The sequence below is a fragment of the Narcine bancroftii genome, chromosome 2 (genome assembly GCF_036971445.1).
Source record: "Narcine bancroftii isolate sNarBan1 chromosome 2, sNarBan1.hap1, whole genome shotgun sequence".
Taxonomy (NCBI): Eukaryota; Metazoa; Chordata; class Chondrichthyes; order Torpediniformes; family Narcinidae; genus Narcine; species Narcine bancroftii.
In genome coordinates, this window is record NC_091470.1 from 51978996 (window position 1) to 52006254 (window position 27259).

The 27259-nt window shown below is 40.6% G+C and overlaps 1 protein-coding gene across 6 annotated transcripts in view; it reads right to left on the reverse strand.

The window, feature by feature from the left end:
* The window catches only part of stxbp6 (syntaxin binding protein 6 (amisyn)), a 314531-nt gene that overhangs the window by 14244 nt on the left and 273028 nt on the right, over positions 1 to 27259 (reverse strand). For 3 of the 6 annotated variants that reach the window (XM_069916677.1, XM_069916679.1, XM_069916678.1), the window contains 2 exons: positions 22628 to 22785; positions 13852 to 13931 (listed from right to left, as the gene is read on the reverse strand). In XM_069916677.1, coding sequence (XP_069772778.1) covers positions 13881 to 13931; positions 22628 to 22785 — 209 coding nt within the window. In that variant the 3' untranslated portion in view covers positions 13852 to 13880. Of the gene's footprint in view, positions 1 to 7979; positions 11064 to 13851; positions 13932 to 22627; positions 22786 to 27259 lie in introns of those variants that run through there. The other 3 variants (XR_011351231.1, XM_069916681.1, XM_069916680.1) reach the window with 2 other exon arrangements.

Genomic DNA, 27259 nt, shown 5'->3' on the forward strand with positions numbered 1-27259 from the left:
TACCACAGACGTCAAACTTACAGGCCGATAGTTGCCAGGCTTCCTCCTTGAACCCTTTTTAAATAACGGAACCACATGCGCAATGCGCCAATTCTCCGGCAAATGCATCTTTTTGTCACTCCATATGAATTGAAGAATCTTCAGTGGAATAAAATGAGGAAATTGTCCACTGGTAAATGACAGGAAAAAAGTTGTATGATTCTGAAGTTAAGGACTTGGCTTGCTTCAGTCCAAGAAATGCATCATCTTGCATTCACAGTACTTTGCAAATGTAGCAACAAAGCTGTCTTCATACACGGGAAAGTAAATTTCCATTTAAATTAAATATCGGTGTTTGATTTAAAGGAAACAGAAATCCGGTGAAATAACCCGAATCAGCAATAAACCTGCTGACGCTGAAATTCTGAGACAGGAAATAATGAGGGTACTTGTCAAGATTCACTGCATTTTTCTGTACACAGCTTCCAGGAAGGAGATTGAAAGCTTGGTTGCATGACTACCCTGACTATTCAGGTACCTATCAATCTCTGCCTTCATTACACCCAATGACCTGGCCTCCACAGCTACCTGTGGCAATAAATTCCAGAGGTTTACCACTGACTGGCTAAAGAAATTCCTCAGCATCTCTATTTTAAATGGACACCCTTCAATCCTGAAGTTGTGCCCTCCAGTCCATGACTTTGCTACCATGGGAAATCTTTGTTTCATTGATTCTGTCCAGGCCTTTTAACATTCAAAATACTTCTATGATGTCCCCGCTCATTCTTATGAACTCTAAGGAGTATAATCCAAGAGCCGTCAAATGTTCCTCATTTGCTAATCACTTCTTTCCAGGAATTATTCTTAAAAATCTTCTCTCATCCATCACTAATCAGCATATCATTCTTTAAATAAGGTGTTCAAAACTGCACCCCAAACTCCAAGTGAGGGCTCAGCAGTGCCTCATAAAGCTGCAGCGTCACATCCCTGCTCTTAGATCCTATTCCTCTAGATATGAATGCCAACCATGCATTTGGCATTTTCATCAACTCAACCTGGAAGTTAATGTTCAGGGTATCTGAATTTTGAATTTGCTCCCTGTCCAAATAATAGTTTTTCCTTTCATTCCTTCTACCAAAGCCCATGATTGCACACTTTCCAACATTTTATTTCTTCTTTGCCCATTCTCGTAATCTATCCAAATCTCTCTGCTGCCTCATTACCTGTTCCTCCACCTGTCTTTGTATCATCTGCAATCCAAATCATTAATATACAATGTAAAAAGAAGTGGCCCCAACATTGACCCTTGCAGTACCATTCTGGTAACCAGGAGCGAACCATAATAGGTTCCCTTTATTCGCACTGTGTTTCCTGTCAATCAGCTAATGCTCTACCCATGATAATAGGCTTCCTGTAATTCCATGAGCTCTCATTTTGTGATGCAGCCTCATGTGCGGCACCTTGCCAAAGACTTTTTGAAAGTCGAAATATGTAACATCTACTGCGTTACCTTTATGAATGTAGTTTCCTCAAAGAAATTGCAGCAGGATTGTCAAGCAAAATTTTCTCTTGAGGAAACCATGTTGACTTTGGCCTATCTTGTCGTGCAACTCCAGGTTCTCTGTGACCTCATCATTGACAATCGACTAACAACATCCTAACCACAAATGTTAGGCCATCTGGTCTATCATCTCCTTTCTGCTGCCTCCCTCCCTTTGCAATTTTCCAGCCTTCTGGAACTATGCCAGAATCTATCTACTGATTCATGGAAAATCATTACTAGTGCCTCCACAATCTCTATAGCTATTTCTTTCAGAACCTGGACCAGGAGACTTATCTACCCTTAGACCTCTCAGCTTCACAAGCACCTTCTTCTCTGGTGATTGTGACTGCAGTTAATTTTTTTCCCCGAGCACCCTTAAAAGTCCATAACACTGCTAATGTCTTCCTCAGTGGAGAATGATGCAAAATACTCTTTCAGTTCCTCTGCTATCTTCTTGTCTGCTATTATAAATTTCTCCAGTCATTTGCTATAGTTTATATCTGCCCTTGCCTCTTTTATACTCTGCATATAATTTTAAAAATATTTTTGGTAGCCTCCTTTCCATGGTCATTTTTTCATTCTCAATGACATTAGTTGCCCACTGAAAGCATTTAAAAGCTTCCCAGTCCTCCATCTTCCTACTATTTTTTACTTCCTTGTATTCCTTTTCTTTTGCCTTTACTTTCACCTTGACTTCTCTTGTGTAATTTTTCCATTCAAATATTTCTTTTTCTTGGAATATCCCTGTCCTGCACTTTCCTTATTTATTGCAGAAACCCCAGCCATTGCTGCTCTGGCGTCCTCCCTGCTCGTGTACCTTTCCAATTAACTTTTGCCAGTTCCTCTCTCGTACCTATGTAGTCCCCTTTATTCCACTGGTATACGGACACCTCTGATTTCAACTTCTCCCTCTCAAACTGCAGGGCGAGTTCCATCATATATTATATTCTAAGGGTTCAGTTAACTTCAACTCCATCACCTCTGGTTCATTACACAAAACCCAATCCAGAATTGCCAATTCCCTGGTTAGCTCAGCCACAAGCTGTTCAAAGAAGCCATCTCGTAGACGTTTTACAAATTCTTTCCTGAGATCCAGTCCCAACCCGGTTTTTCTAATTTACTTGCATGTTAAAATCCCCCATGTCTACTATAATATAGGCCTAGTGATCCGTCTTTTCTATTTGTTGTTGTAACTTGTTGTCCCCATCCTGCCTACTGTTTGGAGGTCTGTAATATAACTGCCTGTGGTGCACTGAGGTAGTAGCAAGCAAGCACAAACTCAAAAGACTGTACAACAGGTCTTAATCCAGTAAAAGTCTGAACACCAGTTCAAGCTCTGGTGGCTTCCCATGTGACAGCCAGCCAGGTGGAGTCAGCCCTTAGGTGATCTTTGTGCAGGTACAGAGATCGCCCCCTGCAGTAGGCTGGTGGTCATATCACCACACTGCCAACAGTGCCTTTTTACCTTTGTCATTTCTTAACTCAACCCACAATGATTCTGTACCTTTTGATTCTTGTCACCTCTTTCCAAAGATTTAATCTTATTCCTTACCACCCACCTGCTTACCTGCCTATCTTTTTGATATACTGTGTATCCTTGGACATTAAGCTCCCAATCGGGCACACAAAACTCAAAACACTCAACCAGTTTACCTATCTCGGCTGCACCATTTCATCAGATGCAAGGATCGACAACGAGATAGACAACAGACTCGCCAAGGCAAATAGCACCTTTGGAAGACTACACAAAAGAGTCTGGAAAAACAACCAACTGAAAAACCTCACAAAGATTAGTGTATACAGAGCCGTTGTCATACCCACACTCCTGTTCGGCTCCGAACCTACGGCTCCTAGAACGCTTCTACCAGTGTTGTCTCCGTTCCATCCTCAACATTCATTGGAGCGACTTCATCCCTAACATCGAAGTACTCGAGATGACAGAGGCCGACAGCATCGAGCTCTCCACTGGCCACCGAGACAGAGGTGCACCAAAGAAGAGGTACAAGGACTGCCTAAAGAAATCTCTTGGTGCCTGCCACATTGACCATTGCTAGTGGGCTGATATCGCCTCAAACCGTGCATCTTGGCGCCTCACAGTTCGGCGGGCAGCAACCTCCTTTGAAGACCGCAAAGCCCACCTCACTGACAAAAGACAAAGGAGGAAAAACCCAACACCCAACCCCACCCAACCAATTTTCCCTTGCAACCGCTGCAACCGTGTCTGCCTGTCCCACATTGGACTTGTCAGCCACAAACGAGTCTGCAGCTGACGTGGACATTACCCCTCCATAAATCTTCATCCGCGAAGCCAAGCCAAAGGAGGACATCCATCCTTTAGCCATGACTCACTGATAGCCACAACAACATACCTGCCAATCTATACCTGTACTGCAAGACCATCTACTTTATTTCTTAAGCTACGTGCATTGAAATATAAAACCTTTAGCCATTTTTTTTTGACTGTGTCCTTGCTGCATTGTAACTCATCCCCATAACTGCAATTTTGCCCTATATGCCTGTCCTTCCACACAAACTCCCTACCAACTGTCTCTACTTGTCCACCAACCACCTCTTCACTTTTGTTTCCCATACCCTTGCCAATCTAGTGTAAATACCCCCATCCCCTCCACAACAGCCATTAGCAAACCTCCCTGTCAGGATATTTGTTCCTTCAAGTTCAAGTGCATGCCTTCCCCAGAAAAGGTTCCAATGATTCAAGAACTTAAAGCCCTGCCCCATCTCCTCACATGGCTCTGCCTTTATATTTGGTTGCTTGGTGACATTTCTAGAAAGCTATTATTTTTCTGCATATTTCAGGCTCTACTGTTGGAAACTGCTGCTGTTCATCTTGAGGAGTTAAATACATTGACAGATGGTTATCAGTGTTCCAGGACAAACATGCAGCAGCTGTCCATGAGATATGCAAGCCAAATGGGCCCTCAAGGCCCACCCCTTTGCCAGCAGGTGGATGGTGCAGTGGATTAATTGCTCTTCTTTTATCTCTGTGATTTGAACTCGGGCTGACGAGCTGCAGGTCTATTTATTTCTGGTAAAATGGCTCCAGCGTGAAATTAATTTGGACAATTAACCTCGTTCTTCAACAACGTAAGTCTATTCAGATAACTGACCCAAAGTGGAAAGTATTTTGTGTCCTAGTTTTGACTATACTTACTGAGAAGAAGCGATTAAAGAAAATGCTAAATATTTTGGAGAATATCAAAGAAAATTACAATTTCAACAATGAGAACCTAGACAGAACAACAAAATGAGTTCCACCATCAGTTTCCCAAAAATGAAACTTTGCATCAATCCATGGGGATGTTTGTTTTGTCCATCCACAAATGAGTCGCATTTCAGCTAATTATAAACCAGAAAACAGCATCTTGATCATGTGCCATTAGTTTAACAATATACTCTAATCAGTTGTGCTGGCTTTTAATAATACTGCACCATCACATCAAATTACTGTGTACACAGCATAAAAGGCAACTGAAAATTAAATTTTCTTATACCATAAGTGATGATAGGTTAAAATTCACCCTAGGTGATAAATTGTGTAGTTACACTTAAGGGAAGGTTTAATTTACCAAGAGAGAAGGGAATAGAATAATCTTGACAGATGTAGCTGAGGAAAGATGAGACTCCAGTACAACAAAATGCCAGCATATATCAGTTGGGCTGAGTTGCTTGATTTTGAGCTGAATATCCTCTGAGTGATACATAAACTGGCTGATCAAATTGAAACCCTTTCAGGGAAGAATCCCCAAGGAAAATGGTTTTCAATTTTGGTTCATATTTAATTGCAACTTCATTGAGCTTTATGTTGCGAGAAGCCCAGCTGGTGTAGTGGTTATCACAATGGTATTACAGCACAAGTGACCTGGGTTCAAATCCGCCGCTGCCTGTAAAGAGTTTGTAAATTCTCCCTGTGTCATGTGGGTTTCCTCCCATGATGCAAAGACGTACAGGGTTGGTAGGTTAATTGGTCACATGGGTATATTTAGGCTGTTCAGGATCATGGGCCTATACTGTGCCTCAAAATTAAATATTAAACACTCCAAAAGTAATATACAAGCAGATGGCAATAATCCAAAAACCCTCAAATTTACTGAAAGAGTTAAAATCATCAATCATCACAATTAGATTTGCATTTGTGTAATCTGAAACTAGTTCCCCAATCAATTTGCATTTATCACCACAAGCCCATCCTGCAAATGTTCTCTTTTGCATAAGAATGTTTTTATTTAAATTCAACCTTAATGTAAGGAGCAATCTGCTTTTTATAAAATCGAAAGATGTCTCAAGTGGATCACTGCCCACATGAATTTTTCTCAACACAGGGATGTAAATTATTTCACAGCAGCAAAGCTTACCTATGCTGATATAGGGTTGAGACAGTTTCAAAGGTGACATGTAATTAACATAATTTAATTTCATGGGAATAGAAATATTTTCCAGTGCAAAATAATGATTCTGAGCAAGCTGTCAAACATTTCTAAATCATGTTATAATTTATATTGACATCATTACCTATTTTATAAATGGAGTTATATTAAAGACATTTAGATCATTAACTGTTTGCATTCTACTTCTTAGGTTGTTGAGACAATAGAAGGGCATTTCTGCCCAAATCACCACCCTCTCCATTTCGAGAACCATCTACTCCCCCTATCACTTCTCTGCATTTTCTCTCGTGCCCTCCCACTTCTATCCACCTATGAACTTTTGTCTGTGGCCCTGTGCTTCTCCCCCTGACTTTCCCACTATCTTTTCATTCAGGCACCTGTCTGCTTTTTGCTCATACCTTGATATGTTGTTTCAGGCCCAAAACATTAGTAATGTATTTTTATTCATTGCTACATAGAGAAAGCCTCTTGACTTGCTGAGTTTCTCCAGCATTTTTGTGTAACAGCAGAAACTTCATTTTGGTCAAAGAGATCCATGGCATCAATCAAAAACAACACTGACCAGTCACACTGGCATTTCTGCAATCCCAGGCTCCCTTTTTTACCTCTGCTGTATCCGATACTGTGACTCTCTGTTCCCTTCTCTCACATTTGCTTGTTCAAAGTGAGCTTTACTAAATCAGAGTTCAATCTCCTGCATATGGAGTCTGCAGAAGATTTTAGTTGCCATATTACAGAATGGATGTAGAAGATGTAGAGAGGATGCAGAGAAGATATACTCGGATGACACAAAAAATGCAAAGGCCAGCATACAGAAAAGATGAATCGACTAGTCTCTTTGTTCTTGGAAGAAAAAGGCTGAGGGTGAAATTGAAGAGTTTTGATGGCGTGGATACAGAAAGAATGGTTACTTGTGGAGAAAATGGTAAATAGAGACCATTAAACAAAGAGAGTCACTGAGATGTCCTTTGTGGAAATCAAAAGAAATTTGTTTCCCCAAAGAATCGTGAGAATATAAAGCATCCTCTCTACTGCTTCAACATCCATTCTGTAATATGGCAACCAAAATCTTCTGCAGACTCCATGTGCAGGAGATTGAACACTAATTTAGTGCAATTTAGCCTTCCAGCTATAATCCACAATGCCTGCTCTGCTTTCATTGTAGCTTTTATGAAGCAACCTTCAATTATTGGATATTTGCTTCACAAGATCTCTTACTTCATCCACCTGACCTATACTCACATCTTCCAACTAAAGGCGACCTTTCAGGTCTACCAGCTCACATTTATAAACATTAACCATCATTTGCCAACTGTCTTTCCATTCTGCAAGTCCATCTGTGACCTCCTGAAATTTGTGTTACTTCTCCTCAGCACTATCCGTCATCAGCCCATCTCACTCTCCAAATGTAGGTATCATCCACAAATCTGACCTTTCAATTCCATGATTGAAATTGTAAAGTGTGTCTGGCAGTGGTGCAGCTCCAAAACTTGGAAAACACTTTGCTCATCTTCGTCTGTAGCAAAGCACTCTTCACTCCCACTCTTCGCTTCCTGACTTGAATAGGGTCATGAAGTGGATTTTCAGGAACAAATACTTCATTTATTTCCTTGTTGCAAGTCAGTTGACAATCAAGATGAATGACAATATCAAGCCCATTGTCCATTTTCTGTGCTACCAGCTCAAAAAGTCAATTTTCAGTTTTGAAATCCATTCTTCCTTGTAGTTGTTTGATTTTACTTTTTCCCCCTCTTTTGGTGCTTTCCCCAGAAACACAATTATTTAATTATTTATTATTGCTTGGATATGCTCTCTTGGCTTAGATGGAGTCATCAGCACCAATAGTCAGAGCCCAGGTCTCAAATAACAATGAGACAGACACAAGGAAACTGAAAGATGAATGACACAGTGTGGAGATGACGACCCCTCTTTCTCTCAACATCAATAAGATGAAGAATCACTACCTTCAGGAGAGGGTGCAGAGACCACTTTTTATTTTAATGTTATCATAAATGTAATATCATAACACATTTTAAGTTAAAATTTTCCATGTTAATGGTGCTGAAGTAGAAAGAGCTTCAGGTTCTTTAGAATAAACATCTCCAATGACCTGTCCTGAACTAATCAAATGATGGGGTGCTCAAGAAGTAGCAGCAATACCCCTACATTTTTTCAGAAGACAAAGGAAGTTCCACCCTTGGCCCTCGAATAACTTCTACAAATGTACCATTACTGCTGGATGCAACACCATATGTACTGAGAGTTGCTTTGCTCCAGATAGGACAGAGCTGTAGAAGGTCATGAATATGTCTCAGAATATAATGCAAACTTCCCTCCCCTCCATAGATTTATCTACACCTCTCACTGCCTACGAAAGGCAGCCCACCTACTGAATGACCCATCACACCCCTGATACACTCTCTTCTCATCAGCATATTACAGGCATAAAGATATTCTTCCCCGCAGCCATCAAGGTTTAGAAGAATGGGGGGGGGGGGCATCTCACTGAAATCTATTGAATACTGAAAGGACTGGATGGAGCGGATGTGGAGAGGTTGTTTTTGATGCTGGGGTAGTCTGAGATCAAAGGGCACAACCCAAAACACAAAAACGCACATCTAAAACAGAGATGATATGAATTCTTTACCCAGCGGGTGGTGAATGTATAGAATTTGTTACCACAGATGGCTGTGGAGGCCAAGTCATTGGGTTTATTTAAGACAATTATTAGGAACGGAATCTCAGCATATGAAGAGAAGATGGGAAAATGAGGTTGAAAAAGAAAGTAAATCAGCCCTGATAGAATGGCAGGGTGGGCCCGTTAGACCAAATGGCTTAATTCCACTCCTATGTCATGGTTTTACATCATCCAATCAGGACTCTCTCAGATAATTAGCAAATTAACAATCAAAATATGTAGAAGGTATAGAGACTGCTGCTGAGGTCAACAATGATTGCCTCTTTACTCAATGGCTTGCTACAGGTAGTTAAACTACATCATCCTAATTTAATTCTGTTCTAATGTGGGTGGGGTGAACCGGGTTATTGTAGATAAGAAAATGAGCACATAGTGATGTCAAACTAGCATCTAAATACAGTGTATCATGTATAATGCCAGACCATTGGTACCCCCTTTCTTTCCATTCTCTCCCTCTTCCCTGCCCTGCAATTCCATCAGTCACCTTTGCCATCAGGTAAGATCAAATCAATTGGGGTTGGATGTGGCAGCAGATTTGCTGTCAATGTGGGCTTCTTGTTCTGGGAAGTGTTTCAGTCTTGCCAAGCTGGATTCTAGTTTTTCTGCATCCCAGTGGAAGATTTGAAGCAAGAAAGGATTGAACTAAAATTGCAGTGAGAGGCAAGATTCATTCTCCCCTTTGACTGCAAAATCCCAGCTACTGCCTCACTTCCATTTCTGAAGGAGAGGGTTCTAAACCAGGGAAAAGCACAAGGAAAATGCATCATTCCTTTACTGATCTTACATTGAACAGTTTATTTCCTTTATCAGTGAGGGATGTCCCAACTAAAAGGAAGCTGCAGTATTTATTCTACATTGCATTCATATTTCGAATGCACATTGAATATCAAAATAAAACAAGGTTTCAGCCCAAAATTTGCTTCTGAAAGCAACCCTGACCCATACCAATTACAATTTACATTTTAGAGCAGCACTCGTGCTAAAACAACAATTTCTTTGTAGCTTGGCCCTGCTGCTTGATGAATAAAACTTAGGTTAATAGGTAGAGCATTTGCAGGGATCATGAAGATGACTGATTTGGAGACAGTTCAGTGGGAGAAAGAGGTTGACCCATGTGAGCAGATTATGTCAAGTTGTAAAAACAACATGATACTTGCAGATGATGACTTCAACATTCCTCAATATCGACTGGGACTCCCTTTGCGCCAGAAACCGATGAGGTAGAATTTTACTAGTTTCATCCAGGAGGGTTTCTTGACACATCATGTAGATAATCCAAACAGAGAGGGCCATACAAGACCTCGTATTGGGAAACAAGCCTGGCCAGATGATTGGAGTTTCAATGGGAGAGCATTTTGAGAATGGTGATTGTAACTCAGCTATTTTTCAAATAGCTGTGGACAAGGATAAGACTGTATCTGTGGGAGTGGGGGATTGGGAAGGGTAGGGGGGAGTGCTAAATTGCAGAAAGATGAATTTCAACTGCATCAGGCTGGAGAAAGTAGATTGAAGGTAGTTGTGTTGGATAATCCATATCTGATAGTTGGGAATCATTTAAATGCCAGTCAGACTGAACTCAGGACCAACAGGCTCATGTGAGGAAGGCAGAAATTTATGTAAGGCATATGACATTTGGATGACAAGCAAATATAGTCAAAAAGAAAAAGGAAGCATGTTTAAGGTTTAGGAAGCTAAAACTTTAAGAGGGCCTTTTGAGGAATGCGCAGGAAGTAGGGGAGAACTTCAACAGGGAATCAGGATGACTAAAAGGGACGATGTCCTTGGTCTGCTAGATTGAAGACCATCCCAAGAAATTTTATACATGAACTTAAAACAAGATGATAACTGAGAGATAGTGGGAATCAGCCAGAGGAAATGGGCAATGCGCTGAATGAGTCCTTTGCATCAGTATTCACAGGTTTTCATGTAGTTTTGCAACATAGAGAAAGGCCTTTGGTCCAACTTGCACATGCTAACCAAGTTGTCTACCTATCATTTTCATTTGCTTGCCTATGGTCCAAATCCATCTTTACCTTTCTTATCCATGCCCCTGTCAACTATGTAATTCTTCATGTTATGCCTTGCAAAATTCCATGAATTACAAAAGAAAGAAGGCAATCTTGATGTTCATTATAAGAAAATATTGGATCACTGCTGGGGTATTTTGTGCCATTAGTCATTAATTATGTCTGCCCACACAACACTGCAATATAGATTTACGAGAAGATAACAACTGACAACTTATGCTGACAAAGATTTGAAGTATCAACTGTACTTTGCAGTGTCAACTTGTCCATTCTCTGCTTTTCTAAGAGTGGAGTGCAGTTTTATTTTAGTTATCTTGCAGCCCTTCAGTGATAGGTGAATGTTATTCTGCTTCAACTTGCTTTTCACCATAGACATTCCTCTAGGGTCCTTGGAGACTGTGTGCTGCTCTCTGCAATTGGAAAGAACAATGAGGAACGGGAAGCACAGTTTGCACAACGCTATTACAGCATCAGCAACCAGGGTTCGAATCCAGCACTGTTAGAAAGGAGCTTGTATTTTCTCCCTGTGACTGCATGGGTTTTCTCTGGGTTCTCCAGTGTACCGACAATAACCTCAACAGCAGTGCAAGCTGTCGTGGGATCTCCTCCTTGCACACTCTTTGGAAGTAGAACTCAGGGAGCATGTGGACCCAGTAGGAGATTTGGCACAGTTAGAAGAACTTCATCTGGAAGGAGAGATGACTGTGTGGGTTGCCCTCCCACAGGCAGGAGGGGGAGCTGGCGTAGACTTTGCTGACAAAGATGTAGAGACCCCAAGCACTGGAGACCAGAAGGGGGACCACCAGCTGCCCAGACTGTGTTTCACCTTCAATAGATGCAGCCGTTTGTTTAGTTTATTAAGTCCATACTCCTTGACAACAGCAGGTAAGATAATGGTAATTATCCCACGACTGCTGTCTTATACTCGCACTGCTGTTGTGGTTATTGTCAGTACAATTTAATAAACTAATATGTACACTAAGAGGTCTTACAAGACAAACCTGAAAGGCTAGACTGTAGCTCTGGACTGCTTAATATACAAGGTCACCAGGATGACCCCTGGTGACCTAGCGGTGTAATTACATATCACCACATCCAGTTTCCTCCCACCCTCCAAAATGTATGGGGTTGGAAGGGCCTTAGACTGTGTTGTATCGTTAAAAAATATGAGCAAGCTAAGTTCATTCAATGATCACTGCAGCCTTTGAATCCCACATCATGAAAAATGAAGAGGGGTTACTGTGTGATTTGCAATTGCTGAATAGTCAAAATGTACTAAGGAAAATTAAAAAAACTCAACAGATTTCAACTTGACGTGCACTTAAACGGTTTGCCTCCCAACCCCTGATTTTCATTGTTTGACATGAAGTCAGACCTGATAATTAAACTTTTCAGTCCACAACTTTAAGAGCAACAGCTGAGATTTTGCAGGTCAGAGGCAAAGGCCGGCTCTTTCCTCTGGGCTGCTTTTTACCAACATCGACTCCTGTCAATGTCAGCTTAACGGGGACTTTTGGCATCCGACAGCTTCAGAAATTGTCAATCCCCTTGAGCAGCCAATCAGATGAGAAAACGCTTTAAACCAAAAAGAAAAAAAGCACAATTTCTAACCAAGATTATAAATAATTCACAGAAAGCAAAGTGTAAAGGATCCACACAAAATATCAAAAAATGTGTTAAAAATTTATCCACACATGCAAACTCATACACACACACAGAGTATATTTTAAAGAAGCCTAAAACTTCCTTTGCAGTAATTATGGGTTAAGACCTGTAAGGTAAAAACATCATGAGTTGGGACTGGAGAAGGAGTCACCCAGTACTAAGGAGTAACAGGATGCAGGTGTGACCTTGTACGCTCAAGATAAGTGTGGCAATAACAAGATGATGTGCAGCAGACTAACAGAGAAGGGTAGCAACAGCTTATTCATTGGACAATGTAATGGTATGATAATTTACTAAGTGCGTGTCCTGAGGTATAAAAAAACACCACTTGCTGATATCAGAAGAATGCGCCTTCTCCAACTAACACTGTTAGTTGCAAGTGTTACAATCCGGTAATAAAGAACCTTGATTTCGACTCAGTCTGGTGTCTGACTCACTCATTCTCGAACAAAGCAGACCTAACAGACCACAAGATATAGGTACAGAAGTAGGCCCTTTGGCCTGTCAAGACTGCTCCGCCATTCCATCATAACCTGATACATTCTTCCACTCAGTTCAAATTCCTTGCGATCTCCCCACCACCTTTGATACCCTGATGTTATTTAAAAAATCGACTCTAACCTGACCACAAAGTATAATATTTCCAAAACACTACTGACTGACCTGCTAATTGGCTGGTCGGTTGTACAGTCTTCAGATCAAAGGTCTATACGGAGGATGATTAAAACTGCTAAGATCACTGGGGTCTCCCTGGGATGAGGTGCGCAAAAAAGGACTCAGAGAATCATTGAGGACCCTTACTATCCAGTCCGCTGTATGTTTGAAACACTAACTTCAAGGAAGAGGTACAGGAGCATAAAGACCAGAACTGCCAGGTTAGCAAACAGCTTCTTTCTGCAGTCAGTGAGATTGATGACAATCCCAGAAATCCATAAATTATTTTTATATGTATTTATTTTGGATGGCAATGTTTAATTTGTGTGTAGGGTGTACTGTATGTTTCTGTGTGTACACTATGGTCTGGAGATGCACTGTTTTGTCAGGCTGTTCAATCAGACGACAGACTTGAACGTGAGATACTAAAACATCTCAGCATTGACTTCAAAGTTCATAATTCAAATTTATTGTCAGAATATGTGCATGATATCACATACAACCCTGAAAACCTTTTTCTTCAGGCTAGGCAGAATTTCTACTTATCGTTAGTGCCAAAAACTGTATTCATCAAAATATACATACAGTGCCCTCCATGTTTGGGACAAAGACACTCCTTTATTTGCCTCTCTTCTCCATAGTTTTTAATTTGTAATCAAACAATTCACAAGTAATTAAGGTGCGCATTCCAGATTTTATTAAAGGCTATTTCTATACATTTTGGTTTGACCATGTAGAAATTACAACACTTTTTAGATATAGTCCCCTCATTTCAGGGGACCATTTGGCTTCACAGGTGTTTGTGAGTACTCAGGTATGTTTAATTGCTTAATTAGTGCAGGTAATATAAGAGAACTGGACTTGCTTCTATGCTTTTGATCACCTTTGGAGTGTGTAGTTGCCATTTTTCAACAAGGACCAGAATTGTGGCAATGAAATTCAACAAAGTCACTATGAGGCTGAAAAACAAGAATAAAACAGTAAGTGATAGCACCCAAACCTTAGGATTCCCAAAATCAAATGATTAGAACATCAATAAGAAAGAGCGAATTGGTGAGCTCAGTAATCGCAAAGGGACTGTTATTCCAAGGAAGCTCTCCACTGCCGATGACAGAAACATTCTCATCATAATGAAGAAAAATCTCCAAATGCTTGTCCGACAGATCAGAAACATTCTTCTGGAGGCAGGTGTGGATATGTCAATGAATACTGTCTGCAGAAGACTTCATGAACAGAAATAGAGAGGCTACACCATAAGATGGAAACCTTGGCAAAGATGGAATGCTTTGGATCTTGGGCAGTTCATTTACTCCTCCATCACTCTGATCCAGATCAATCGTGGATTCATCTGTCCACAATCTTTTTCCAGACTGTTATCTCGTCATTCTGTTTCTGTGGCCCACTTGTAGTTTGCATATTGCACTGTAGCCTCCGTATTTCTGCTGATGAAGTCTTCTGTGGACAGTAGTCACTGACACAATCTATACCTGATCTGTCAGACATATGTTTGTGGATTTTTCTTCATGATGATGAGAATTCTTCTGTTATGAGCAGTGGAGGTCTTCCTTGGAATACAGTCCTTTTGTGATTACTGAGCTTACCAGTATGGTCTTTCTTCTTAATGATGCTCCAAACAGTTGATTTTGGTCACTCTAAGGTTTGGGTGATGTCTCTTATTCTTTTATTCCTGTTTTTCAGCCTCATGTTGATTTCATTGACTTTGGCATAACTCTGGTCCTCAAGTTAAAAAATGGCAACTACACTCTCCAAAGGTGATCAAAAGCATAGAAGTAAGTCCAGCTCTCTTATACACCTGCACCAATGAAGCAATTAAACATACCTCTGTCCTTTCATGGTGCATTTTGAAGCCATTGGTGTAGTCTAAGAATGATCAGCATTCCTAGCATTTTCTGCTTTTGTTTATATTCCCAACAAATGCAGTTTAAAAAAATTTTCATTGCAACAAAATATGCTTGACAATCTCAACAAGTCAGGCAGTTGTGCAGAACTAACGGTGAATATTTCAGGTCTGGGTCCTTCATGAGAAAGAAACTAACTAATCTAGGTAGCAGAAAAGCCAGGGGAGAACCACAGTGGATCAAATAGAATTTCTCTGGTAGGATTAACTTAAGATGCAGTCAAAGTAGCTTTAAGCTTCTTTGCCTACGTAACATTTTGCTGATGTACTACCAGTCTAAGGCTGCATAGTCAAGCCAATTGGGACTTGCCCAGTCGGTGAAAATATACAAAAAGGAAATAACAGATTGCAGGCAAAAGTGACCAGTTCACATGGCACAGTGCAAGAAACCTGGAAATATTTGAATTTAGAGAATTTAATAGAGTTCTGTGGCTGCAACAGGCTCAGAGGGTAGATGAGATGGTGTTTCTCTACCTTGCATCAGGCCTTATTGTAACAGTGAAGGAGGCCACAGATACAGAAATCAGTGAGATGGTGAATCCGTGTCAAGCAACTGGAATCTCATGGTCACCTCTGTAGACTGAGTGCAAGTGCAATGCAAAGGATTATTCAATAGTTGTGAAAACACAGAATGCAGTGCACTAGATTAGAAGCTCCTCCATATAACTAAACTCTTGTCCCAATGCACCCACCAGCACCTTGCATTATTAACTCCTACTCATCTTGCTACTTATGCTGTAGGTTTTGTTAAAAGATCAAAAATGTTACACTCCAAAACAACCCGAACTTTCACCTGTTACGTTGTAAGGTTTGAGATGCACTGATGTTGAAAAATGATAATCATCTTTTATTTTTTCAACTGGTTTACAATGGGCCAAAAAGAATACATCATTGTACTGGCTTCAAATTGTAGTCACAAACCTAGTTCACTGCACAAAAAAGTAGCACTGTAGCTAAATCTAAATGTAAAATGGCAATACAACCAAAACAAGTAGACAGCGTTTTTAAAAATCTTTTTATGGATTGATTACTTCAGTGTCTATTTATGACATTTTATGTTCTATTCACATACTTTTCTTTGAATTGAGAACATTACATGCAGTAGGGACAAACATTTACTCATGGACTTTGATAAACAATGTTTGCCTATGCTGTATGCAAGTTGCCACACAGAATAAGTATTTTTCTGTTCAGCTCAGAAGAAAAAAAATTATTTCCTGCTGCAAACATCTCAAGTCTGATTGTGATTTGAGAGGAAAAATCAATGTTGGAATCTTGCTTGTTTCAGGTTGAGGACATTTCATCAGAACCTTTTAGAACAATATAGCACAGTACAGGCCCTTCAGTCCTTGAAATTGTGCTGTCCCATATATTCCTTCCTAAAAAAAGTACTAAACCCTCCCAACACCATAACCCTCTATTTTTCTTTCATCCACATTTCAGCCTCCACCACCATCCCTGTCAAGGCATTCTAGACACCCACAACTCTCTGTGCAAAAAACCTTACCCCTGATGTCTCCCTTAAACTTCCTTCCCTTAACTTTGTACATATGTCCTCTGATGTTTGCTGATCCTGCCTGACACAATCCACATAAACCTGTAGACTTCTATCAAATTTCCTCTCATCCTTTTATCTGGTCAAAGCCAACAGACCTGGAATGTTAACTCAAATTCTCCCTCCACAGATGCTGCCTTACCTGTGGTTCATTTCTTGCACTTTCAGTGTTTATTTCTGAAGTTTTATTCATTTGATTAGAATCTAAGCTATTAAAAATGCTAGGAATAAAGGCAAGAACATATAGTGTCCAGTATATAAACAGACCACCTCCTACACCTTCAGATTTTGGAGAAGGTAGTAACACAATATTGTAATTGCACGGGAAGTGGGATAGATGAGTTTACAATATGGGATAAGTGCAGAGAAGGTTTCAACGTTTCATCTGAGGTTTCACTGCAGAAAGAAAGGGGAAGGCAAAATAAGGCAAGTGACACTGTCAGCTGTCGATACATTCAAAAGCTGCTTCACAGAGTTCTGGGAATAAATCCTCTCCCTACCCATCTATCCAAGAAGCAATGCAACATATTTGAAAGATAAAGAGATTAGAATAACAACATAAACAGAAGCTGCAGCGCAAGGTGATAAGAGTTTTACTTCAATACAATTCTTTTGGTAAATAGTATTGCTTCAAAAAAAAAATCAGGATAGGAGACAGGCAATAAAAAACACTGATTATGTTAAATTGAAAAGCAGGAAAGAACCATAACAGATAGGAGCAGAATTAGGCCATTCATCCCATCGAGTCTGCTATGCCATTCGAGTCCTGCCTTCCCACCATAATCTTTGATGCCGAATCATCAAGAAGCTATCAACTTCTATTTTAAATCCACCCAGTGTGTTGGCTTCCACAGCCATCTGTGGCAACAAATCCACCTTATCACAATCCTTTGGCTGAAGACATTTTTCCTCATCTCTGTCTGAAGGGTAGTCCTTTCATTCTGAAACTGTGTCCTTTGGTCCTAGACACTCCCACTATTGGAAACATCTTCACATTCACTCTATCCAGGCCTTTATATATTATGTTTCAATGAGAAAACCCCTACCCCTTCAACCTACACTCCATTGAGTGCAAGCCCGGAGACATCAATGCCACTGATACATTAATCCATTTATATCTAGGGTCGTTCTCATAAACCTCCTCTGGACCCTCTCCCTTCCTTAGATATGGGGCATAAAGCTGCTCAAAAATTAGGGTTAAGAGCATTTGTAAAGAACACAAGTAGAACTATGGGTATTTGAAATATAATGATTTACTTCTGCAGAAGTAACCTCAAGAGAATTCATATCATGTGGGAGGAAGAGAGCATTAAGCTTGTTGACATGTTCTCAGCACATTATTCTGCAAGAGCAAAACCACATGCAGCCACGGGCTGTTTACCATCTCCCTGAAATTTCCTCAAAAATAGCCAGTGGCTGAGATATCATCAACAATATCTCCTAAATGTCAAGTGGAAATAATGAGAAGCTGTACTCTGTTATATACAGAACTGGGTTGACAACGTCACCACCAACAAATGTGTTCAGGTGTATTCCAACCAGAAGCCCTGGATGACAAAGGAGGTCAAAACTCTTCTTAAGGATCATAACACCCCTTTCAGGTCTGCTAATAGAGCACTAAATACTGCTGCTAGAGCCAATCCGAAGGGAGGCATCAGGGATGCTGAAGTGGCTTATAAAAGGAGAATTGAGAAGCATTTTATCAATACTAACCCATGGTGAGTGTGGTCGGGCATCCAACATCTCATCAGTTATAAAACCAGCAATGGTATGACTGTTGGTAGTGACGCCTTGCTGGCTGAGGATCTTAATCGATTCGTTGCTTGATTGAAAGGAACACAACACAACACCCTCTTCAGCGTCCAACAGCCATGTCTTCACTGTGCGAGACGGGTGCTCAAGGTGGTAAATCCAAGGAAAGGCACTGGCCCTGATGGCGCGACAGGAAGGGTGTTGAAGGAGTGGGCATACCAGCTCTCTGAGGTCTTTACAATGATCTTCAACCTGTCCCTGTCTATATCCATTATCCCACCTTGCCTGAAATCTGCCATTATGAAGAATGTCATCAGCAGGCCTCAATGATTAGCGTCTGGTAGCACTTACATCAGTCATGATGAAGTGCTTCGAGAGGCTGGTCTTGCAACGTATAAAAGCCAGCCTCCCATATCAGTTTGCCCTTAGGGCAAGCAGGACTACAGTGGATGCCATTGCCACTGCTCTCCACACTGCACTAATCTACCTTGAATACCAGGGGAGCAAATGTGAGGATGCTTTTTTAACTTCATTTCTTCCTTTAATACCGTCATCCCGAGCAGACTGGTTACAAAACTTGCTAAATTAGGGTTTTCCAAATCTGTTCATCTCTGGATTAAGGACTTTCTCACAGACTGTTGAAATTGGCACTCATCTTTCCTCTACCCCTTTACTCAGTACCAGCTCCCCACAAGGTTGTGTACTGAGACCCATTCTCAATCTCTTTATACCCATGATTATGTCTCTACATATTCTACCAACACCATCATTAAATTTGCAGATGACACAACTGTGGTCGGACTTGTTTCAAGAGCAGATAAGACAACCTACATGGATGAAGTCCAAAGACTGACACCGTGGTGTTCAGAGAAAAATCTCGACTTGAACACCTCAAAATCAAAATAACCTATAGACTTCAGGAGGAACAGTATAGTTCTCAACCTGTTATACATCAATGAGGACTGTGGAAAGGGTTACTGCTTTCAGGTTTTTGGGTTTGCACTTTGCTGAAGATCTCTCTTGGACTACCAATACAATTACAGTAGTTAAAAAGGAATAGCAATGACTTCATGCCCTGAGGATTCTTAAGAAGGTCAAAATGCAGGAGAAATTGTTGGTGTCTTTTTATCACTGCTCCATCGAGAGTGTGCTGGCCTACTGCATTCCAGCGCAGCTTGCCAGCTGCTCAGCAACAGACAAGAGGGACCTTCAGTTCAGTCCAGAAGATTATCGACTCACACTGCTCTCTTTAGAGGATTTATACAGATCTTGCTGTCTCAGTAGAGCAGCCAAAATCCTGAAGGAACCTTACTACCCTCTGTTTGAACTGCTGCCCTCTGGTAGACATTTTAGGTCCGTAAATCATGGACAAACAGACTTAAAAACAATTTTTACCCCAGACCTATACATGAACTGAATACCACCAAACATTGAGTATTGTATTGTTTTTAATTGTGCTGTTGTTTTTATATTTTATTGTTTGAGGTATGTGTGCACCGTCAGGAAGTGTGCTCAATTTTGTTGTACTTGTGCAATGACAATAGAGGTTATCTAACCTAATTAAAATGCAACTTAAAATAGTATTAATTTTATATCACCAAGGCTTATACACAACCTTCAGTAAGTTGATCGAGGACAAAAGTGGATCAGTTTAGCTGCCTTACTGTGGAAACTAGAGAGGATTCTGATTCAGGAATGTCCAATAACTTCAGAGACAAATGTATACTGTTCAAACCAATGAGTCAGTTATAGCACAAACAATCAGTTATAGCACAAACAATTAATTAAACAGTCTTAATGTGAATTTGACAAGTCCTTAAGAGATATAGAATTATAACTAAAAAATTCTGGCTCTGTGAAGGCTCAATCTGACATGCCACTTTATACACTAGATGGCAGCCAACACATAGTTAAACTAAACATTCTGAAGCTAAAGTAAAAATACAAAAATGCAGGAGGAACTCAGTGGTCATGCAGCATCCATAGGAGATAGACATAAAAACCAATGTTTTGTGCCTGAGCCCTTCTTTGAGGTCTAAGCAAAAAGCAGGCAGGCACCTGAATAAAAAGGCTGGGGAAGGAGAGAAGAAAGGGCATGGGATGGTGCACTGGCCAACAGGCAAAAGGCCATACATAATTGGACATGAAAAGGAGAGTAAGGGTGAGAACTGATTGGGGGGGGGGGGGGGGGCTCTGTGAATGCAGAGCTGGAGGCAAGGAGACAGAAGGAAAGGGAAAGAAAGACAGATTAAATGAAAGGAGTCATAGGGATAGTGGAAGGGAAGAGACTATGGGGGAGAGAAGAGAAAACCGGAGAAGCTGATAATAATGCCATTTGGTCATCCAATTGGAAGGTGTTTGGATGGAATATGAGATGTTTCTTCTCTAATTTGTGGTGGTCACTCCATTCTGGTGCTCAAATTTTGTTACAGCTTGCTTTACTGATATTGATGTCCCTTGCATTTTTCTGCTTTTGCATTTTGTTCCTCTGAACATCTGTCTTGTGCATTTCTTTTAAAATCTCATGCTGTGCCTTGCTTGTAAAAATTAAAACCTTGTGTTTTGATTTTTGTGACTATCCCTTTAAGAAAGATTGTTGTTTGTAGTGTTACCATATTTCGTCTCGTCATCTTAATCATCTCTTATCATTATTATTTAGTATGCTTTATTTACTCAAGTTATGAAAATCTTGATGCGCTATTAGGCAAAATGTTTTTATCAATGGATTAAGGATACTTACAGCTGAAAATTCAAAGTTTATTGGAGTGATAAGATTGTAATTCGGAATATCGAAGCTTTCATTTCTTAGAAGATGAGATGTTTTGAAATTGGGAAAAATGAGAGATTGGAAAGTGTCATCTTCATTGCCCACATTAAAAAAAAACCTGGCTTCCTTGGTTTTTATCTCCTCTGGTTCCCCTCCAACTTCCCTGGACCATTCCTTTGGTGCAGTAACCACAACATATCATTTCTTTTGTTCTCTCCATATTTAAGAATGTTTACTTAAGACATTTTGAAAGGCTGTCAGAAGGATGATAAGAAGCAGGCCCTGAGTGAACGAAAAAGTACATTGATGGCTCTCCACAAACACAAATCGGGGCTTAATTAAAGAATATTTTGGGAGATACCAAATTGGGAAGGATGTCTAGACTAAATCAAAACGTGGCATCATTTGTTCATGGGATGCAGTTACAATAGCTTCAGTACCAATCACAATCAGGCAGCTACAGATCATAGCCTGTTTGCTGAATTACTGCTAATTACAAGGAGCATTAATAATGTGAAAATGAATATTATTTTTACAAAATAAAAGGGGAAAACATATTTCCTGTATATAAACATTAGCTAAACTAACACTTTGTAGGACTAGGGTTGAAAGCATCAAAATGAGAAAAAATAGGCCTTCAGTTTTTTAAAATTTTAAGTTATTAAATTAATGAAGGGAATAAGCCACACTTGTTTACAAAATCACTCCATTAATTCTAAGAGGAAATAATTGTTTAAGTCAATGTTCAGAGAGGACAAGAATGTATAGATAAAATGTAACATGGTGGAGATAGAAATTTAAACTCCAAGGGAAGTTGAAGCTATTATTTCCATAGATTGGATGAGGCAAGATGGGAATTGGCTGCACTACTGATAATGGTCAGTTACACAACATTAATGGTGTGGAGCACATTATCAGATTCCTGCAGCAGATTCTTCAACATTTACTTTAGCCGCTTTCAGGTGGCCAGAATACCCCAACGTAAAGCTGCCTAAAATACTTGAATGTGGCTGTTGGGAGGCCACCTGAAAGTGGAGAACCCTGACCCGAGGAGTACTTACCCAACCCTCCTTGGGTAGGTGTATTCTCCGCTTCCGAGCGCTCCCCCTAGGCACCTGAAAGCGGTGGGACTACGGCCACAGTTGACAGAAGCCGACGTTTGCTCCGCGGCGCCTCTTCCCGTTGTGGACCTTTCAGGTGCCAGAACAGCGCCTTAAACGCTACCACCTGAATGTCGCTTCGCACACACCCACAGCTGGCTCCGGAGCCGCATTCTCCCAGCTATTCCACCTGAAAGCAGCTTCAGTTAATGTTGCCTGTAGAGTTCTATAATACTGAGGCCTGGATCAGAACTCCACAGTTGCGTTATTTCTGTCTCCATAACAGATTCAGTCTAACATTTGGCCAACTCAGAGAATTTCATGAAAAATGCATAACATCTTTTCAAAATAATCAAGTGGCTATCCCTGTAATTAGATGACAAATTAATTCTAAAATGGGCTAAAGTGAAATAGGAGTAATGGGGAAAGGCACAGTGGTGACCAAGGTAAATTTCAAAAGCATAAAAAAATAACAAGTCATTTCTTCCTCCAAAAATGGGATACTACTCTGGATATTTAACATTCTGAGCTTTCGTGGAAAGGATGAATTTGAAGTCACTCACCTTGTGGGCAGTTTCTGCAAATTGCTGGGAGCTATTCATCATTTCTGCCGCTCGATCTTCTGCTCGCCCTAACCTCTCGCCCCTTTCGTTCAAGGCTTGGCTGGCTTTCTGAACTGCACTCGTAACGCTGTCTGCAGCAGAATGCAAGATACTGTTCCCTAAGGAGAGAAGTGGATTTTGCAATAAAATTAGCTTGAATTTATTTTTAGTGTAACAATGCCAAAAGTGCAGTCTAGTAAATCCTACAGTGCATTCTCATTGTGCAGTATGAGAAAACTAACTTACAGAATGTCAAAGTATAAATAAATAAATTAAAATAAATAAAGCGGAAATGCAACTGATTATTGTATGAAAGCATTATTAGCAACATCCCAAAGAATTCTGAAAGTGTAACATCTAAGTGGGAAACAATCCACAACATAAGAGCCGTAAAGGGAGTTACTGAATTGACATATATAAATTCAGACTTACAGTACATGCCCTTCCAGCCCATGAGCCTGAGCACTCCCAAATACGGCAATTAATCAAAAAACCCCACATGTTTGAAGGGTAGGAAGAACCAGGATCACCCAGAGGAAATCCATGCAGATACGGGGAGAATGGATAAGCTCCTTACAGACAGCTCTGGGTGCGAACCTGGGTCGCTGGTGCTACATTAGTGTTGTGCTAACCACAAAACTAACTGTGGCACCTTAAGTTTAGAGATTCAACTCTGATCCAAACTCCATAGTGCTACAATAATGCTGGACTATAATAATGCTGGACCTTCATTTCTCACCATGTACCAACCCATATTACCCTTGATTCAAGTTTGATTTCAACATATTTAGATTAACTCATCCACAATTGTCTCCAAGAATCTTCTCTGGTGCCTCACGAATCTTGTGTGGTTGGAGAAACGATGGGATAGGGATAATGGCATGGCTATAAAGTCATGCTGATTATTGTGTGAAGCTAGACAGTGGTCATTTGCTGAAGAGTTTACCAAACCCATCCTCACCCTTTCTCGTGAAGGCAATTGAACTGCACCAGTGAAAAAATAGTAAATAGGGACTTGATGGGATGGATGACAGACAATGATCCTGCTTCCACCTACAAATGTTGTAACATTGAAATATTTAGTGCAATATAAATGGAAAGGTTAGTAGTTGCCACACTTATTTACTGGCTAGTAAACAATGAATATCAAATATATATTTTATTAATAGGATTGCCCCTAAATCCAGAGCAGTATATGGTAGCTATAGTGATTCAGTATAAAGCAGAACTCATCACTGACCACAGTGTGTCTGCGATTCCCTTGTAATTTTTTTTATTACATATCCAACATGGAAAATAATTACACATGGAAATATTTTTCCAATAAATTGGAGTGATTACTGCAGATCCATTCTGCTCCACATTTTTCCTGTTATGCGATTCTTCTTGTTATGTGATAGACATTTTATTTCAGGTAAATGAAAAGCTGAATACGGTGTCTTAGAATGAACAAACAAAGTGAAAAGGTTTTATCACTGGACTACAAATTGTAAATCAGGTAACTGACTTCCAAATTTAACTTGCTACTCTCACCATCTTCAATGGATTTGAGAAGAGAAGATAAAAAGATATTCAGGAACAATGTTCATGACAGTTTTAGATGTGTGGAATTAGTAATGTATATCACAACATAACCAAAATGATACTTTAATCATCTATTATTTCTTCAAAATTGTTTTGGTTTGATTTGGTGGCTTCATCTGATATAATAATGCCAATATATTTGAATCAAGAGTTATTTCTGAATTCAAGCTTATCAACAAGACATCTAGCAAGAATGGTGATATCTATAGTAAATGATGAATGCACAATTTCAACTGTATCACGCTATAAATTACCAAGAAGATAGAATTATTCAATTGTCAGATTAACTGATTTTAGTCATCTTAATCAGTATCTAAGTTCATTTGCAGATGCAACCAAGATATCAAATGTGAAATGTCACTAAATGCATAACTATATGTATCAGATATATTCAGTAATTCTTTGTAAAGTATCACTGCACCAAGTTTAGATGTTTTAAATCGCAAGATCAAAAGCAATGTTTACTTTTAACAAAACACCCTCAATTAGAAGTTTATTGATTAATTTTAAGTCAAAAATGCAGCTCATGATGAAGGACTAAAGCCTGAGCTCCTGCAGGCAAAGATCAACCTCTTTCTAGATTAATTAACACGAATGATAAACTATTTTCTGTCAACATAGCAACAATTCAATGGCAATCTATACTTGAAATACTGTGTTTATAATGCTAATGTAAGCTGGGAACTGTCCAAATCATTGTCTGTTCTTATATTTACATACTCTGTGGTAGAAAGAACATTGCTTCATTACTGCACAGCTTTTGAAGTATCAACTCCACATTCAGGCACTTGGCCATTTTATTTTTCAGTTAAGTTCCTGATAATCAACACATATATTTTCTCTGTTACAAGCAATATGTACATGCATGATCACCTATGTACTCTGCAGCTGCTGTATGCCTACAATACCCACCACTGTCTCTCCTCTCTCTCTCTGAACAACTTGAAAATGTTGCTTTAGCTGTGAACATACGATAGAGGTCATTTATTATCCACCAACTTGAATCCAAAGCGCATTACATTTTATTTTTATTATCTTCTCTAGTTTTTTCTCCTGTCCTCTCATGAGCTTTTCCCCCTTTCTCAGATTTAGTCAGTGAGCTCCAGGCATCATCTCTGTACATTACCCAGGCTTCAATTATTCAAGTGTATGCCTTCTCTATGTGGCAGCAACATTCTCCTCAGGAGGCTGTCTCACTGGGCAAGAGAAAGTTCTTCTCAAGGCAGTACTTCTTTCTTCTCCTTATTCCAGAGGTACTGAGGCCAATTACAGCACCATTATATCATTCTGGATTAACTCAGATAATGACCCATGACCATAGCTTCACCTTGAACATCTCTCATTTATTTTAAAAAAAACTTTGGATCAAAGCCTGCAGATGTAACACAGAGGCCAGCCTACATTCAAACTTCAGAGTAGCACAAGCAAGGAAAAGTCACCCGAATCCAAATACATTTAATTACAGTCAAAACATTCTCGTGGCTTATACTCCTGACAGGCAATGCAATATCCTTCCAAGTTGTTATTGCTGAAGGCTTACTTCTATCCAATTTATCAGATTGCAGCAAGATATACAAATAAAATTGAGTACGAAAAATTATTCTACAAATAAATTATATTTTAAAAGACAAATTTGAGCTTCGATTGGCTGTTGATGTTAATTGTGTAGTATAAACCATTTAGATATAAAATATCATGTTGCAGCGGCCCACAAACTGAGTCGCCATCCGGCTTACAAAATGGCTGCCAAATGCGGCAATCGCAAGGGTCCCGCAGGGACCAATGGCTGTTGTCCCGTGTGACCTCCCGCAAGGCAGGAAACTCTGTGTGTGTGTGTGTGTGTGTGTGTGTGTGTGTGTGTGTGTGTGTGTGTGTGTGTGTGTGTGTGTGTGTGTGTGTGTGTGTGTGTGTGTGTGTGTGTGTGTGTTTCTTACCCCACACTTCGCGTAGTGCGCATGCTACATTGATGACCCTGACAGGTCTAAATGGCAGTTTGACTCTTAGATGAGAGACCAAGCAGCTCTCCATGTAATCTTGCTAAAGCTGCTAACGTTCTGGATGTCGCAGCCACACGTGTGGCTTGAACAGGAAGATGCCCAGTTCCACCTTCGACAGTTCGACTACGTAGTGAGCTCGCTCAACCAGGACATGGCAGCAAAGGTCGTCGATTTCCTGCAACAACTCAGTAGTAAGGCAAATACGGTGGCCTCAAAGAGCTACTAACCTGCACTTTGGAGCTATCACGGCACGAGTGTGCCACCCATTTGCTGCACGTGGATGGTTTTGGGGACAGGGCCCCATCTGCTCTCATGAGCAAGATGCTCACACTTGCCCTCGCCAAGGGACTCAAGCCTTGCCTGCACTTGGAGCAGATTTTGCTGGAGCAGCTGCCCAAGAATATCTGACTTTTGCTGGGTGCCAAGGACTTCAGTGACCTGAGGAAAGTCACAGCCCAGGCAGATGTGGTCTGGAGAGTGAAGAAAGAGAACAGCTCCTCGGTGGAACAGATCGCCAAGCCCTGACCCCAGCCGGCAACAAGGCCACAGAAGACAGAGAGGCAAGTGGACCCCACTACCCAGCCATATTATTATTATCAACAATGGGGTGCGGGCAGCCCGTCGATGCCGCCCACTCTATGCATTTCTGGGAAACTCCATGGCCAACAGTCGTTATTGATTGCGGCAGTTGGCCAACATGACAGCCTCCTCCACGTGTGGATTCTCTGTCAGGAAGGCAGTTCCTCATGAACAGTAGTGCTGAAATGTGTCCAACCACCCCCCCCCCCCCCCCCCCCATAGCCTACGACACCTAGAGTGCCAAGCTGGGCCTGGCACTGAGGACAGTGAACAGCGCCTCTATTCGAACTTATTGCACCCGCACTGTGCCCCTACAATTTGCTGGCCACCAATTTAAGTGGACTTTTACTTTTGCTGCAGTGGTGCAATCGCTCCTGGAAGCCGATTTCCTGCCGCCCACTGCCTGCTGGTAGACTTAAAAGGGCGGAGTTTG